Below are 12,979 nucleotides of genomic sequence, written 5' to 3'. Positions count from 1 at the left end.
CCAAACAACTGTATACATCTTTCTTCATCCCCAACCTCCAAAAAAACTTAAGGACATGAAATCAACTGACAAATCTTCATACAAAGAGAGAATAAATTAAAAAAAAAAAAAGCAAGCAAGATTCTGGAGATGAGCAAAACAGTTGTGTAATTTCGTAAACCTTCTGTTTTCAAGGAAGCTGTGCAACCAGCCAGAAATGATCAGCCTCTTGCATGACAAGCACACAGGACCTGAAATGATGACTTCTTTTGATTCCTCAAGGAAGACCTTTTACTGGGGGGGCAATATTCTCTAAATGATTTTCCATCTGGAGACCCACTGGCCCTATTCTCTCTTTCTACCTGTGAAGCAAGATGCTCCAGAACCAGATCTCGCCAGCAGAGGAATTTCCATTCCCAGGACACAGATCAACATGAAGTCACTTTAAAAATAAAAATCAGAGTTACACCAGGAGAAATTTAACAATATCGCTAAATAGTAAAATATTAAAGCATGAACTGGGCCTTCCAACAAGCTTTATGAATAATATTGTTTAGATTTAGCTGTGTTCCTACAGATCGCAAACAACTTCAAGACATAAAAGACTGATCAGAAAGCACTACTGTCATCTTAGATATTTCAGTGACTATATCCAGAGCATAAGTTTTGATAGTTCATGGCCAAAGCAGAAGGACCTATCACATGAACTCTCCAACAGTCTGTTCTGAACTAGTTTTGCTCAATGCTCTTATTAACAGCACAGATAAAGGAACGCAGATGTAACAAACATACGCTATGAAAAATATGGAAACAAGGCAGAACTGTTGAAGGTCAAGAGCAAGATTCAGAACAAACCTGAGAAGTCACAGATCAGAATCAATAAAAAGAAGAAAAAAAGAAGTCAAGGGAAGAAGAGCAAGGTAACCCAATTCAGGAGGATTAATCAACAGTACACATAGAAAATAACTGGGTAGGCAGGAGTTCTTCAAAAAATTGATGTGGGAGGTTATACTGGATCACAAGCTGAATATGAGTCAACAGTGTCACACTGTCAAAAAAAAAATTAAAAGAAAATCAATCCTCATATAGGCTAAATCAACTGGAGTATTGCCCAGGTGAATAACCCTCCTGCCTGGTCAGCACAGCCAGCCTTGGCACAGCCACACCTCCCCAGAGCACCATGCTGAGCACGATGCTATGAGCTCAGAGGAGGGCACAATGCATGGGAAGGCACAAGTTAGTGGCTCAGCCACACACAAGCCAAGAAAGTGTTTTAAATGTGTTGGAAAGAAAACCAACAAGAAAGCAGCAACTGTTCTCTGATGAATACGACAAATAGCAACAGGTTTTAATTGCAAGCAACCTTCAGCTTGAAAAAAAAAAGAGGGAAGCCAGACATTGCTTGGCCACGGTCCCCAGGACTGGACCTGCAAAAGCAGCTTGTATTCCTCCAGCCCTGTCCTGCTGTTTGTCCACAAAGCTCCATCAAACTCATAGCGATGAGTGTGAGAGGTTCAGTAACACCACAGACAGCTCTCTAAAATCAGTGAGACTTCCCAAAAAAGTCCTGCTGCCAGAAGGAACTGCAGGGCAGGGCTGATTTATAGGAAGTCACCTGTTAATGGCTGACTTGACCATACCAGGAAGAAGCAGGTTATTAAATTTTATGCTTTAGATTAGCTCCTATTTGCAGTTATTCAAGTGCAACAATTCTTTATTTTCTGACATCCTCTCAAGCTCACTTGTTGATATTTTATCTTCAGAAAACAAGAACCCAAATATCACGTGGCTTCTCTTGACTCACAATGAGTAAAACATTTGTTTCACTGACCTGCCTTTTATTATTCCCCAGCCCAGATGAGGGATACACGTTCTATGGAGCAATTTTTGTAATCTTGACTATTTATCTTTGGATAATTGCTATATTCATAATTATTTTAAAGACAATTTTGTTTCATAAGGACTGGAATTGCTGCTAGACAAAGTCAGTCTAACAAAATTTTAGACTGACAGCACTTTTTGGTGACTAATCTACAAACTGCTACAAAACTGATTTATAATAGGCATAGTAATAGCCTTAATGATTGCAGTGCTGCCGGGTATCCATGAAACACACAGATTGGCTCATTACAAAGCAGAAAGGGCATTTTTTTTCCTGCATCATGGGTGGCCCATAAGTATCTTCAGGGTCCTTGGAGGAGCTTCCAACATTCCCACTGTGCGTTCCACATACCGGCTGCTATTACCATGCTAATGTTAATAGGCTGTAGTATATGTGACCCTCTGAGCAGCAGCATAACTAGCAGACTACTGAATTACTGCCACTGGCTCTCTATTACAAAATGCTGGCAAGCAGGCAAAGCAGAAATAATTAAAATTTTGTATTGGAAGGGAGCAGAAAGCAGGAATCTAAACAGACTGGTGGAGAGAGAGTCTGGAGCCTGGGGTCATAAGGCACAGGGCAGCAAGAGCAACTGCAAATCTCCATTTCCAATGACAGGGCAGCCCATATGCCAGAACATTTGCTGCTCCTCTCTCCCTCTGTGCAATTACAATTCAAAATTAATAAATAAATTAGCAACAATGAATGTAAGCAGGAAGAATCACAAAGCCTGTGGCAAAAAGAAATCTTGTTCTACCCAACTATTTTTTTTATGTTGCAGGAAAACTCACTTGGGGAAGATTCTGCTGAAAGAAGTGAGGCAGCCAGTACTAATGACAAATATTTTGGGAAAACAGAAACTCCATATGTTCCACATTTATTCTACTAAAAATAAAGAGGAAATCAAGAGCTTTTTGAATTTAAGTGTAACATTTCCTTATGCCGGGAGACAAACTGTGCCTGAGTTAAGTCTGGACATTAATGGAAGCAAACAGCAGAATAGTGGTCCCTGGTGTTTCAATTATAGTCTCTTTAGAAGTTATGCTTCCAAGAAGTTACAGAAATACCATTTCCCTATAAGGATTTTTTTTTTTTTGGCAGAGTGTTGCCATGTTTTTATTTAAAGTTATTTGATCTCCACTTGCAGAAAATCTCTATTCATCACTCATTTTTCATACAGTCACCGCTCACAGAATCTTGAGAGCATCCCACCACAAGGCAGCAAGGCACGGCCGCAGCCCACAGGGCTCTGAGCATCTCCAGGCACAGACATCCCATGACCCCCCCGAGCATCCAGTTTCGGGTTTGACAACCCTCCCACCAAAAAAAGCTATTTCTCACTGATAAATAGAACTCCTTGCATTTCTGTTAGTGCCTATTTCCTTTTGCCTTTCTCCATGCATGGCTGAGTGCTGCCTAGCCCCATCATCCTATGAAGCATTTACACGTAATGCTAACATCTCCCTGAGACTTCTCCAGGATAAACAGCCCCAGATCTCTCAGCCTCTCCTTTCAGAAATGCTAATAAAAATATTTTTAAACGAAATACCAAAATATCACTGTATTCTGGGCAGTAACATCTGATGGCACCAAAGGCCAATGGTATTTGTGATCATAGTCTCAAAAAGCCAAACCTTAGAGGGGATCATTTGAGCACCAACAGGAAAACTGAACATGAAATAAGATGTTCTTCAAATCCTTCAACTAGTGCACAGAAGGTTTACATACACTAACAATAGGTATGGATCAAGTCCATCCATCCAGCATGAATTCCCATTGCAGCATTCAGGAACAGGCTCTAGGAGAAATCGAGGAAAAATCTAGGAAAATCACCTCGGAAATCTAGGATAAATTGATTAAGCTCGTCTTAATTTCCTTGTCAAACTATTCCAGACCTGGAGTCCCAAAACACGAATAGTGACTGTTATTTTTCAATCTCTGCCTTCTCGTCTTTGCTCTTCCTACTACATTTACACAGATGTACAAAGTAGGGCATTTTGTTCTGTTCACTTCTACACAAACGGAATTAATTCTGAATATACTTCTACCCTCGAATGGGAGAGAAACAGCCTTCTTTCCCTACGTTACTCAAATTCATTCTATTATACAGAAAAAAATATTAAAAAGTAGATTTCTAATTAAATCCTATCTTCTGTACTTTGAATGTCTTCTTAACCTTTAAATGAGACTTTTAAGTACAATCTAAATCATGCCAGCATTCTATGGGCTGTGCGTAGCCCAAGCTACTGCAGAACTAAGCACTTCACAATCCTCAGTCTGCAATGAAATAAGGTATCTCCTGAAAAACATTATCCTCATTTTCCAAGAGAAAATTAAGAAGGAAGGAGGCTTGCACATGAATATCAATGGAATTAGGCTATGAGAACTGGCATTAGGTCAGTGAAAATAAAGCAGTATTTCACTGCTGGCATAAATAATTATCATTTACCACATATAAAAAAACAGAACTTCCAAAATGCTTTCAGCATCTGCTCAGTGAGATCGGAGCTCACAAGCTCTGTCAGCAGCAGGCAGTTTCCAAACAAAGAAGTGACTCTGAAATTAACATTTTCTAACCTTAACAGACCTTGCTTTATTGGTTTGGACTTCAAAAACAACAGGTATTTCACACTAAACAACACATTTACACTGATCCAGGCATGGCTTACTTCCTAACAACCTAAGAAAAAAAGAATTATTCATTAGAAATGGTTTCATTTTCTTCCTTAATATGTATATATTTAGTTGTTCTGAGTGCCCAATTTGAAGCAACTCCATTTTCCAAGAGACAAAATTTCTCTCCCACCTACTAAAGAAAAAAAGAAGAGAAGCTCTGAGTCTGTTTTTGGAGAGGCAGATTTATTCAGATAAAAATCAGTTGCTTTCCCAGAATGCAGAAAGAAGTAATTTTACTTGGGTTTGAGGAATTTGGTTCAAAGCTCTGAACTAGAAAGCAATATATACAGTTATTAAACAGTGTAAGGGGATTAACTCTACAGAGTGCTATTGACTACTCCGGTCTCATTAACTGGCATTTTATTTAGATAAAAACGTCAACTTCAACATCAAATTTCTGTGCCAGAAGTTAGATATGAAGAGCAACATTGAAAAAATACGCATCAGCAGTTACCCCAATCTATGGGGGTTCTTCCTATGGCCTCCCCTGCAGCTCTTGACTGAAACTGTGAGTTTGATTTGCATCAAGAGGAACCATGTTTGGGAGAAGCTGTCCTTGTGAGATGGGAGAAGGACTTGCTGAGAAGCAGCTTCACACGAGCACACACAAACCTAATGCAGAGAGCTGATGTTCCTCAGCCTCTCTTTACTCCAAGGAATGAAAAAAGGCTATGGGTAGAGATCTGGATTCCCTACTTTCAGATTTTATTGTGGAGCTGTGAAGCTAATTTTGTGTATGATAACTTTAGTGGCTGCTTTTCATGCAGAATCACAGACCAGAAAATAACAAAAGCAGGAAGGGAAATACTCCTTTCCCCAGAACAAATCCAGCATCCCTCATGATTCTTGCTTCCTGAGAATGCCCAGATAGCCCCAGAGGGTGCTCAGAATATAGAATTAAATAGCAGACAGGTACCTAAAGATTCTTTGGATTCTACTCACAAGTGGGAAACCACACACACAAAAGGGCAAATGTCCCCATGTACAATTAACAAATATACAAACAGCAGAGTGGTGTGGTTAGGCTGGTATTTTACAGGTCACATAACTAGATGGATTATCACAGTAGAAAGAATAATCAAAAATAAATGAAATGCTCACCCATGTTGTAGGCTCACAGTACAAAACTCCAAAGGGAGCAATCTCCAGGAAGAGATCCTTCCCCAGTGGCAGTCAGCCCTTAAATGGGGTATAGGAGAGGTACAGCCAGGTTCCACCCCTTCCAGTCACACAGCTGAATTGCCTTCACCTGTGCTCCCGCAGCTGACTCAGTCCTTGCCTCAGGTGATCAATCAGTGGTTCAGGCTGTGATTCAACAGTTCCCATACACCCCATTAGCCCATTCATGTACTGCAGATACATGTTCCCTGTCAATATCCCCAGTAGGTCCCTGGGCACTTACTAGGTTATCTGTTACTGTAGGTGCTTGCAAAACCATCAGCGTTTCTCCTAGAAGCATTACCTGAATCAGTCTTTCTGTTGGGGTCAAGCATCACGTATGCAGCAGTATTTTGTGGCTGGGTGGCTATTTTGAAGCAGAGTAGCCAGTACACTGCCTTAACACAATCCACAGGACACAGTCAGTTTTCTGCATTGTCTTAACACAGGAATGCAGTACAAAAGCAGGTACAGTACATATACCTATAGTTACTGCCACATGAATTACTAGCAACCAGCCTCAAAACACAGCTTGCACAGGTTTCTTCAGGTTCCACCACCTCCCATTCTTCATATTTCAATTGAATGTTTGTTTGCACACTGCCATAGGAAGATTGGAGTGTTTGCTCTATTCCTTCTGTGTTTTCTAAACACTCACAGCCTTCCTAAGTCCAACTGTTGGAGGTGGCAAGGGCTGAACAGTGGATGTTCTGAAGCTTCTGAGGGGAGAACAAAAGGCTTCAGCCACAAAGAACATCCTTCTTTTAAGACCCAGCTGAGAGGTGGCCCCATGTAGAATTTGTTGGGAAAAAAAAAGAGTCAGTTATTTCAGTAAAGTTTACATGTTTTACTTATTTGTAGCCAAGAAACATGACAGTGAAAACCATAGTGTACAGTTATGTTTTGATGCATTTGCCTGCAGCTTGGCTACCTTTGCTTTCACACACGTGCTGAAAGCAGCACAAGCTGGCGCAGCTCATTCGGACTGCTGCACGGAAACAAACTGTGCTTCCACACGCTCCTACCCAAACGCAGCTGCCCACACAAGCAGAGTTATCGTGCTACATTGGTACAGGCACTATTTCAGATGGGCAACAGAACCATGAATCACTGCAGATAAAGAGAAGTAAAAGAAAAAACAAAAAAAGGGCCGTATGCCTCCACTGCTTACACAGTCTCTTGGCTGTATGGAAGGCTACAAGACACACACCAGTAATTGGGGTTAGCTGCATCTCTGGAAGGTGGTACTAGGCTGGAAAAACAATGCCATTAACACCAACTGCCAGTTGACACAGTCTCATCAATAAAATTTCAACTTCTCATTGTTAAAAATGTCATTTTTGGAGTCTTTAAAGACTTTAGAAAAACAGTCAGCATCAGTAGTGTCAGCCCGCTTTGTACAACCATCCTGCAGACCACCTTCAGCACCCTGCTCCTCATGGCTCTTTCCCTACAAGGCTACCTGCCCATCACTCCCATTCACCTGAGTCTCAGCTCTGGGACAGATCCCACAGTCCCGAGCTGCTTTCAGTGCAGCACATCACGTCAGTGCTCCTCACCTCTAGAGAGCAATGTTCTCACCACTTCAACTTCATATTCATAATTAACAAAGAGGAAAAAGATACCTGAGCTGTAATTGTCCTCTGTCATAGAGCAGCATTGAGATTTTTTTTTTCCTAAGCCTGAGGAAGAAAACAACCAACCGTCCTATTTTAAACATTATCACGCATCGGTGATCAACACTCAGTTTATTATCCTCCAAACAAAGCCAAAGACAAAAATAAATGGATTTTACTCCGCTAGCTAATGTTAGGAGATGCAAGGATGGCATTTCTGAGGAAGGTACAGGCTCCATGAATTAACTCAGCTAATACCCCATCATCAGGATACAACATTCGGCAGTGATGTGTAGTACGTGGTATTTGTGGCCCTATTGGGGAAAACTATTTTAAGTCTCATTAACATGAAATTTTTAGAATGCAAATGCTTTTCATTTATACATAAAACAAAATGCCATGACATTTCTCCCATCCATTTATCATAAACAAGTTAATTACTGTGTAACAAATAGCTCCTGCTAGAATCTGTATGTTTTGAGGATGTTAAAGAGCTGACTCAGGCAAATAAGATGCGCCACAACGTAGTAGTTAATAGCTTATGGCATACTTATAATAAAACAATGACTCTGTAAAAGCTCTTGTTGTCAAATTAAGTCTAAGCTATTTCCATTGGAATAAGTCAATTATAAGCAGCCATGATCTGTTTAACTCAATTCAAACCTAGAGTACTTTAGGCACTTACTTAGATACGCTCACCATGCTGCTACAATTAGAGCTGGTTACTACCAAGCTTCAAAGGGAAAGCAGTTGTAGGACCAGAGTGTATTCTCCAACCACCCAGCAGCTGTACTTCTCAACACCTGAGGCCTCAACACCTGCATCACGTCCACCCAAATGACAATTTAGCCATGGATGAACCCATCCTCAGGTACTGCAAACTGTGCCCCCTCCCCCCCTTTCCCAGGGGCGAAATGGTTCTTACACAGCACACAGATTTGGCATTTGCCCAGGGGAATCCCCTGAGAGCAATTTAAACTATATATACACCCCCTTTTCCCCAAACCCATGAAATGACCATCAGGTGAATCGCTACCTGCTGTTTTGTATTTTTCATTGCAAACAGCCCCGCTTGGCCCAAAGATGAATTACTGAATGCTGATGAATAAGATGGTGGTAGCTGGCAGCAAAGCTTTGCGTGGTAAGATGGTGTGAAACAGTACATATGTCAATCTATCAAACATGTTAATGTAAGCAATCTGAACCCATTTTTGGTCTGATCTATTGTACAATACTTCACCCAGATGGAAGAACGAGATAAACATTTTATGCCTCAGACATATCAAGTGTTAGGAAGTAAAATTAAACCTAAACTGGAAAACTACCAATTTTACATGCTAGAATATATATAAAGAACAACAGAAGCACGAAGAAGGATTTTATGCAGCAGATTTTCTCCCCCATTATCCCACAAGTTAATTAGCTATATTTGTTTCCTCTGATAAACAGCAGTATGTATTTGGCTGCTGGTTAGAAGGTGTAAAGATGATAGCTCACTTATTAGCAAACACAGCATTTGCACTTTTTTCCTTTCTCCTTCAGTTGACAAAATTCCTGCAAATCACATCACCGGGGACAGTGCTACCAGGACACGAATCTTACAGCAGTGCAATATCTGGGGGGCAGTTCAGCCCCAGATGAGCAGCAGTTTCACCATGATGAGTGTAAAATTACAACTGGACCCCCAGGATAAAATTAACGTTCATTAAATATGTTTTCATTCAAATCACCTTGACAGCCTAAATATAATTCCACATTGAGAGGCGGTCACTTGCAACCAAAATGAAATGACAGCCACTCTGCTGCCTTCAGTCATCGCTGAACAGACCTGCTCCATCCCTACAGCCCACCTACACAAACACGCACTGCAACATATCAAGCACTAAACACAAAAAATCAGTCCTCCAAGCAAGCGTATTAACGACGTGATCTTCCAGTCCTTGGTAGATGCCTTCCAAAGCTAAGAAGTGTGAAAGTACTCAGTTCACAGATTGACCTGGAAGGCCCTACAACTTATAGTTTTGGAAAAATTGCTACCAAACATGTAAACGTTTGGTACCATGCTGCTAATATTTACTGCTCTGTTCTACTCTCGGGTTTGTCTGTGTCCAGCCCTCTAGCTGGCTATCTTTCAAACAACAAATAAATTCCCCAACATCTCCCAGCTGATGCCAGGACAATCAAGAGAATTCCTGAATAGCAAAACAAAGACGGTCAGGCTTAGAAACAAAACTGATTGCCAACTCATGTAGAGAGAAAACATCCAGCCCTGGATTCCACTGAAGCCAGAAAGAATACAGCTCTCCGTCTCCCTAGAAATCAAAGTAACAGAGCAGGTGGTGGCTGTGCAAGAAGACAGAAACGCCAGCTTTCTAGCAGAGGAGTGTGCATGAGAGTAAATGTGCTCAGGAGAAAGTAGCAAAGGGTTTGCAATGCCTCGTGCAGGGTATCAGAACCTGTTGTGCACTCCATTCCTATAGCATACTGTGTTTTTAGAACTGCTGTAGCATCCACTAGTGGCTGGCGATTAAACTTAAGGAGGGGGCTGGGAGGGGGATGGGATTTTGATCTTCAAGAAAAACAATGATTTTCTGCATCATGCAAATACAAAGTTTAATTATTTTTAACTTGAAAGGGAGACAGATCAATACACAGGAAAATCTATTGTTATTTGGATTACGAAGATGTCTCAAAGTTTACAATCACAAAAGTGGTTATAATCCTCCAATTACTATAAAGCTAATTGGTAGTTTCTTTCTGCCTGTGTTTTCATGTTGTCAGTGGGGCAGTAATGAAAATGAATGCCACATTTGTGAACAGAATGTCTGTAGGCTTGTTTACCACATTTCCAACAACAACGTCTGCTTTATCATGCATTTCAAAGCACAGATAATTTAAGGAGCTCTGGATTTCATACATAAAAATACTTTCTAAAGTATCAAATGTAGAGTCCCTTCAGACAGGGTGGGAGTGGGAGACTTAAAAGCAAAGCTCTGACCTCGCATGGCACAGGCGAGCGATGCACCTGAAGCAGACAGCACGTGAACTTGGAGTGATTCATCTGTATTCAAAACCGCGCTCACGTAAACCACTTAGTGCTTCATCCTCCTACAAACATAATTCTGCAGACAATTTCACCATCACAACCAGCATCTGTAAGTCTCCTTTCACCTCCCCAAGTACAGTTATTGCAGCGCCTATTAAAGCATTTTATTCCACTTACCTTTGAGTAGCTTCTGCCCTTCCATGATATTCTGGGAGACGAACGCTGTATAGTCTTCTTCTGAAAAGCCAGGCTTGCATGTGGGTCTAACTGTAAGATCCCCATTGAGTGCCTGCAAAAATCAAAGAAATAAGACACACACCATGACTTTTGAGGTTTGGTACAACGCACTGTGCACAATGAAGTGCTTAACACAGGCAAACCTGGACAGTAAAGCAGCATGCAAGTAGAAAACATCTATGCTAAAATGCCTGTCTGTTGGCATGGATCCATACTGTAGCTGCAAAAATAAAATGGGCCAGAAACTAGTTGCCTGACTACAACAGAAAGCATTGTTTGTAGGAAGGCTGGATACTGGGCACTATCAGAAGAGGGGAGGAAACAAAGAGCAGCAATTCATCAAGCGAGCAGTGCTCACCCCGGAGCCACGCAAAGGCCCGATGTTGCAACATCCAGATCGCCGAGTCTTGCTATTGAGAACCAGGGTGAGCCCCAGGATGGGAGGAGGACCCCTAAAGCTCGCGGCTGCCCCAGGAGCTTGCAGCCCACGACAGCCCCCTCTTTCCCTGCACTAGCCTCACGGCTGCTGCCTGCACACCACCAGGCTCTGCCCGTGCCCCAGCTGCAGGGGAGGCGGAGGGATGGCCAACCGAAACGTAACAGTGCCATCTGATAGTGCAGCCCCGCATGCAACCTGCCGGCACCCAGGGGCAGCACTCGGCTCAGCGCTCAACTGCTCCGTCCCAACTTTGTGTCGTGCTGCAAGAAGCACTCCCTGCTATGAGGGCAAATCAGTGCAGTCGTAGGGACGGAGCGCGCCGTCCCAGCGCAGGGGGTCCCAGAGCCCGCTCGCTGAAAGCACGTGAACGGGCTGTTTGCACGCAGCGGCTGCCCGGGGATCGATGCATAAGCAAGTGCCGGTGACAAGGGATTTTATGTCTGGTGCTCTTGAGCTTGCCGCGGCGCGGCTGAGCCCCGGTCCAGCAGTGGTGTAGCCAAAGGACCGGAGCATCACTTCCCCGGGAAAGAGCGACTCCGGGCACGCACCTGGCTCTGCGCTTCCCCCGGCACCCGCGGGCAGTGCCGCATTACAGAGCGAACGGTCCTTTCGGTGCGGCTTAGTAAGCAGAACGCAAGGCAGCGGACTCCGCGAGAACCCCCGCTCGGGAGGCGGATAGCAGCGGCCGCTCGGGAAGAGCCAGAAAGCCGCGGCTCCGCGAGCTCTGCCCGGCACTTGGCAAGACGTTGCAATTAGGAAACATTTCCAAGGGGCTGGCTGAAGATAATAGGCTCCCAGTCCGAAATCGCCCCATTACTACAGCCGCTCTCGCTACACGCGAGCACAGCGGCTCAGACGTGGGACAGCCCCGCGCGGCACCGCGGCACGCGGGCGGAGAGCAGCAGCAGCAGCAGCGCCAGCGGGAGCTCCGCGCAGCACCGAGCGCTGCGGCCACGCGCGGGCAGTGGCGGTGCGCTGCGGGTAGCGCTTTGGCGAGGGGGGAGAAAAGATAATTAAAAAGAAAAAAAAAGAAAAGAAAAGAAAAAGCAGTCAACTTTTTTAGCCCGTCAGCCCCCAGCACGGCTCGACCCCTCGGGATGGCTGCGGGCGGACGGAATAAAAGTTGGAGCCGGCGGAGCAGGGCGGCTGGGCGGCGGTGCCACCGGGACGCGCCGCGACCCCGAAGTTTGGCCGGCGGCGCGTAGGGGAAGTGGGGGACGGGGGGCGAGTTTTAACGGCACCACCGAGACACCGGATTTAAAGCGAATAATGATTAATAGTAATCGTAATAAAAGGAGAAACGGGAAAAGCCGCAGAGAGCTGCGGGAACGCGGCTCCGCTCCCATACCCGAAGTTGCCACGGCTGTCGGGGAGCGGGCAGCAGCTCAGGGGGGCTCCGGGCTACTGCCCCCCTCCGCCCGCCCGCCGGTGCCGCCCCACTTACCGCCGCCGAGCCCCAGACGAGCAGCACCAGCAGCAGCCGCGAGCCGGTCCTCATCGCCCCGGCGGCGCCCGCCCGCCGGGCCGTGGCGGTGCGCTCGGCCGCCCCGTGCCGCTCTCCGGCCGCACTGCGCGAGGACACCGACGACAGCCACGCACACTCTCGAACCCCACCACCGCCGCTCGGTGCCCGCTCTGGGCTGCAGGTGAAGCGCCCGCCGCGCGCCGCCGCCAATAGGCCCCGCCCCCTCGCCCCGCGGCCGCGGGCACGCGCCGCCTTAAAGGGACAGCACCGCCCCGCAGCCACGCGCGGCTGAGGGGAGGGTGGGGAACGGAGGCTGACTGTGCGTGGGGGGGAAGCTGACAGAAAAGCTAGCGTAGTGAGGTGAAAAAATCAGCACGTTCAAGGGAAGGATGTACTTAGTAAGGAGGAAAGTCGCCAAAATATGAATCCGCTGAGGAAAAAGTAGTGTAATCCAGTAGAAAAAGTCACACATCCGGTGGAA

General features: G+C 44.9%; 1 protein-coding gene across 1 annotated transcript in view; it reads right to left on the bottom strand.

The window, feature by feature from the left end:
- Positions 1-12,681, bottom strand: part of CDH4 (cadherin 4) — a 417,253-nt gene extending 404,572 nt beyond the window's left edge. Inside the window, exons 1-2 of the mRNA NM_001004391.2 lie at positions 12,478-12,681; positions 10,535-10,646 (exon numbers count right to left, since the gene is read on the bottom strand). Coding sequence (NP_001004391.1) covers positions 10,535-10,646; positions 12,478-12,531 — 166 coding nt within the window. The 5' untranslated portion in view covers positions 12,532-12,681. The remainder of the gene's footprint in view (positions 1-10,534; positions 10,647-12,477) is intronic.
- Between the last annotated feature and the right edge of the window lie 298 nt (positions 12,682-12,979).

Source organism: Gallus gallus, chromosome 20 (assembly GCF_016699485.2).
Source record: "Gallus gallus isolate bGalGal1 chromosome 20, bGalGal1.mat.broiler.GRCg7b, whole genome shotgun sequence".
NCBI classification, from domain to species: domain Eukaryota; kingdom Metazoa; phylum Chordata; class Aves; order Galliformes; family Phasianidae; genus Gallus; species Gallus gallus.
Note: the sequence above shows the minus strand (reverse complement) of the source record. Positions and strands in the feature narration are given on the sequence as shown.